Raw genomic sequence first — 4499 nt, forward strand, 5'->3', positions numbered from 1 at the left:
TATATATATATATATATATATATATAATCACAAGGCATTTGACATTTGATGTGACAAGAATTGGATATTGGATGGCAGAGAGGTCGCCACAAAATATAAAAAATGCAATAGCATGATAGTGAAGAAAAGTGTAGCAAGTTTGGGAAAAATAATGAAAAAATATACCAAAGATAATCTAAAATTCCCTCCAATAAATCAAATCAAACTACTTAAAATATTATTAAGAAATAAGGGACAGTGAAAAGTTCGACATTAGAAAAGATCCATGGGGCATTGGTAAAGATTGCTGCTTCTATAAATGCAATTTGTAGCAAAATCAGATGCATGCTAACTAAGGCAGGGTATAATATACTATGGATCAACTTTGGATACAAAATTCTAAATAGATGTATCTTTTAGAACGTAAGTTAAAATTGATGCATTGCTTCCAGCTTCACAAGCAATGTCATCATCACAGAAACTTTAGTTGATAGCACAACACTGGGTAAATTAATGATGGTCACCGTGTTAAGAAAATTTTGATCCTTTGAAAAAAATCATCAGAAAAAATAAGAACAAAACCTTGTTTTTATTTTATTTTATTTATTTATTTATTTATTTATTTTATAAGTGAGATTGTTCAAACATGCCGCCAAACCAACAAAGAAAAAGTGATTTTAACCAACATTATTCATGTAGTCTATCCTTGTGGGCTAAATGGTAGCAAAAAGGGCAATCATTGAGTGGTTGAATTTATATATAACAATCTGTTCATAATAATTGCACTTTATATCAACACGTGTTTTGTTATTTACTCCAATATCTACTTGCATGTTATGCCTCCATGCCGAGTCTTCTCCGCCCATTGTGCTTTTTTCCTACCCATTTCTCACAAAATCCTAAGAAAAAATTTAGATAAAAAATATTAAAACATGATAGTGTTCAAACAGATAACTATAGAGGCCCTAAATAAACAAAGTAAACAAATTAGACTTGAAAAAGAAATAAGTTTTGGGCATAGGAATTGTCAATGGAAGAAAAATAGATGTGGTGGAGAAAAGAGTTCCTTGTAGAAGAAAAGAGCTTGGCAAAGAGGAAGAGATGTCATTGGAGTTGGCGGACATGATCCACAACATGCATGAGAAGCAGTGATCACATAAGAGGGTGTTCACTCTGTCCCAACTCTAGTGTGACCGAGGTGAGGTCTGTGTGACTGATATTATATTGTTATTTTGATTATTTAATATTTTTTTAAAAGAAACTTTAAATTCTAGTTTTGCATGCCTTATCCAAATCCAGGCCCCTTATGAGAGGCGTGCACCTCAAATAATACCAATAAAGCAGAAGTATCATTGAGATTTTATGAAAAAAGCACTAAAAAAAGCCTTACATTACACAATATAAAACCATGATAAAATGCATTAAAATTGTGTTAAAGCATTAGATTAACCCTATGGCATACAAGATAAATCCGAAAAGGATATCATTAAATGTTTTTTATGTCATCTAGGCTTCATATCATTAAACCTTAAAAAATAATATCATACAAGCCGTTAAAGTAATCCTCTTAACAATAAACCAAATTTATTGGTATATAACTGATTTTGGCATGTTATGCCTATGAGTAACTGGCTATCATGCCAAATGCCTCTAAACCACAACAATACATGTTTCACACCCTTTAAGCCATAGAGTTTACCTAGCCATCAATTATAAAGCAAACTACGATCTACTATCAAAATTACTATCAAATGCTCTTTTATCCTATCCGCTGCAATCCATTGAGAATTGTCTCAAACAAGGGAATCCATAGAGCTTAGTGAAACACCAAGCAATGAAATAAAAGTTTGGACTCGATACTAAAATATAGTAGTTATAGTGATCGCTAACCTTTTCAATCAAGCCTCACATGGTAGATCCTTGTATGACAAAACCATGAAACTTGTAGGGTTTACAAGCCATCCCATAGTCATTTTTCATAGCATAAAGCAACATAATGGGGGGCATGAATGCCATAAAGACTGTACCATAAGATATAGATCCAAAGAAGCCTCACTGATCAAAATACTCCCCCAATTAGGATGGTTTATTAACTAAGAAGCATTGTGCATATAAGACGCCTTAAAACCACATAATTAAACAAAACCATTCACATCAAGGGAAAGCATTTGTTACAACAAATTAATCTAACTCCAAGAAAAAAACCAAAATTCTGGTCACAACTAGAAGAACACTATACTTGATATTCTGGATCTTGCGATGTACAAAAATCAAGCTCCACATATAGCTAGAGAAAAAATCTGTTCCCATAAAGAAAAAAACATTAAAAATTTACAACTAATATCCAAAAAATTAAACAGAGAGAGCCATTGTTAAGATCCAATCAGACATCTAAAATTTAGGTGATACCTTCATCGTTATCATATAATTTAAAGTGGGAGCTATTTTAAAGTTTCCTCTGGAACAAGCGCACGCACACACATATATACACTCAAATAAAAAGTGATGAAGAAAGAAATATGTGATTGTGTTTGGATCTTTGAGGGACATAGAAAAAATAATTCGTGATGATATTGTTTTGTAGGGAATATTTTATCAACGTTAAATTTTGTTAAAATAAAATGTACAATAAAATGAATTTGAGAATTATAACAGGGTTCCATGAATTAAATATGACTGCACCTATAAATAATGCATAAACCTTATGAATTTCTTAGGTAAACATACTCAAAGAAATACCATATTACATCTAAAAATAAACTTTGCATACAAGTATTATAATAAAAAATAGCATATAAATTGAAAGATTACAAATATGTCGGTCATTTAATTAGCAATGGTAACTCATTAGTTCAAGAGTATAATGTTATCCTCAATAACCATAATATAGAGGAAAACCATCAAGTATTCATGTTAGCTCGATCTCACCTTGAACAGATGGTGAGTTCATTACAGAATTACTAAATAAAACACTACAACAGACCAGCTAATTTTATTCAAGCTATCCAAATAAGTACTAAAACAAACCAGCAAAAGGATTTCCGAATTATAAGTTAAGAGATAAGAACTCGCGAATAATTATGGCTGATGGAAAAACAAAATGATGTGCAATTTTTATTTTATAATTAATGCTGGTAATTTGTCAAGACAGCCAAACAAACAATCACAAACTGCAAAATTGAAAACAGTGAGTAGATTATTCCACTAAATATTCTTTATTAAAAACCAAGACATAGTGTAATTCAATGTGATAAAAAAGAACAACAATTAAAAAGAGGAAGATTTATAAACATACCACTTAATCTCTATGTATTTACATATCTAACACCTAAAATTCAATTTTTACATATATGCCACAATATCTATGAATGAAAAGGTGCATATCACTTTTTAAAAGTTAAAATAGTTGTATTTTTTATGTTATATGAAAGATTTAGCTGGCATAAATGTAAAAAGTAGAGTTTACATGTTAGATATGTAAATGCATAGAAATTGGTTGGAATGAATCTAAATGCCCTAAAAAGGAATGAGAACATACATGTCCCTTCTCTCCAACTATGAGCAAATCAGCGCACCCAGCGACAGATTCACCTTCGCCATCAACCACAGACATTACCTTATCAGGATCACAATCCAGAATCAAACAGTCCTCGTCAGACTCCATTTGCAAGGAACTCGGCTTCTTCATGAATGATGATTTAGAATCTTCATCAGCAACCACAACATCATCCAAATCCCTAAGCGCTTCTATATCTACAGATTCAAGCAACTCATTGAGCCATTCTTCAGATATATCAAAAGGTTCATCTGCCATGTTTTCCTCATCCGAGCTAATATCAATTACGACATCAACCTCATCCATAGAATCCAAAAGATGAATTCTTAATCTGAAAAACTCAAAATCAAACGAGATGTAGAAGGAGTACAGCAATAGCTCAGCACTAGAACTACACTAGTTGAATCCTCAATTCGACAACAGAGAATCAGCAATCCTGGTCAAATGAAAGAAAATATATCAAATTTCAAAAAAATTAACCAGTATACAAGAAGATTCAAAACACTGACTAAGACTCCACTTTATTTCAAAAGAAAAAAAGAAGAAGAGCAGAAAACTTTACGTAACAACTAGGAAAACATTCAAATTGGAACAAAAAAAGACATACAGTACAAAGTAACCGACGATAGTAATTCCCCCGACGTTCTTCTGCTCTACGAGTCTTCATAAACCCTAATACGCTCATCACGACTAATCGACAACGAAACATTTGCGTCCCTCGTAGATGAGTAGAGCTACTTGTCGGTAAGTTATAACTCTTTTTAACGTTTTTCATATATATATGGTATAACTTAAATATAACCTCCAACACCCTCCTATAACATAACCAAATATTTCCCGAAATTTACTATTTACAAATCCATCGCTTTTTCATCCAGTTTTCAAATAAGCCTAACTCATATTTTTTTTATTTTTATAAAATTTTAAATGATTTGATGGCAGCATGCATAAATATATTAACTTA

The 4499-nt window shown here is 31.6% G+C and overlaps 1 protein-coding gene across 2 annotated transcripts in view; it reads right to left on the reverse strand.

Annotated features, from left to right (window-relative positions):
• The window catches only part of LOC110023734, a 12349-nt gene extending 8085 nt beyond the window's left edge, over positions 1-4264 (reverse strand). The window contains exons 1-2 of one of the 2 annotated variants that reach the window (XM_020723293.1): positions 4143-4264; positions 3518-3971 (exon numbers count right to left, since the gene is read on the reverse strand). In XM_020723293.1, coding sequence (XP_020578952.1) covers positions 3518-3841 — 324 coding nt within the window. In that variant the 5' untranslated portion in view covers positions 3842-3971; positions 4143-4264. The remainder of the gene's footprint in view (positions 1-3517; positions 3972-4142) is intronic. The other variant, XM_020723292.1, reaches the window with a different exon arrangement.
• Positions 4265-4499: the final 235 nt, after the last annotated feature.

Source organism: Phalaenopsis equestris, unplaced genomic scaffold (genome assembly GCF_001263595.1).
Source record: "Phalaenopsis equestris unplaced genomic scaffold, ASM126359v1 Scaffold000229, whole genome shotgun sequence".
Lineage (NCBI taxonomy): Eukaryota > Viridiplantae > Streptophyta > Magnoliopsida > Asparagales > Orchidaceae > Phalaenopsis > Phalaenopsis equestris.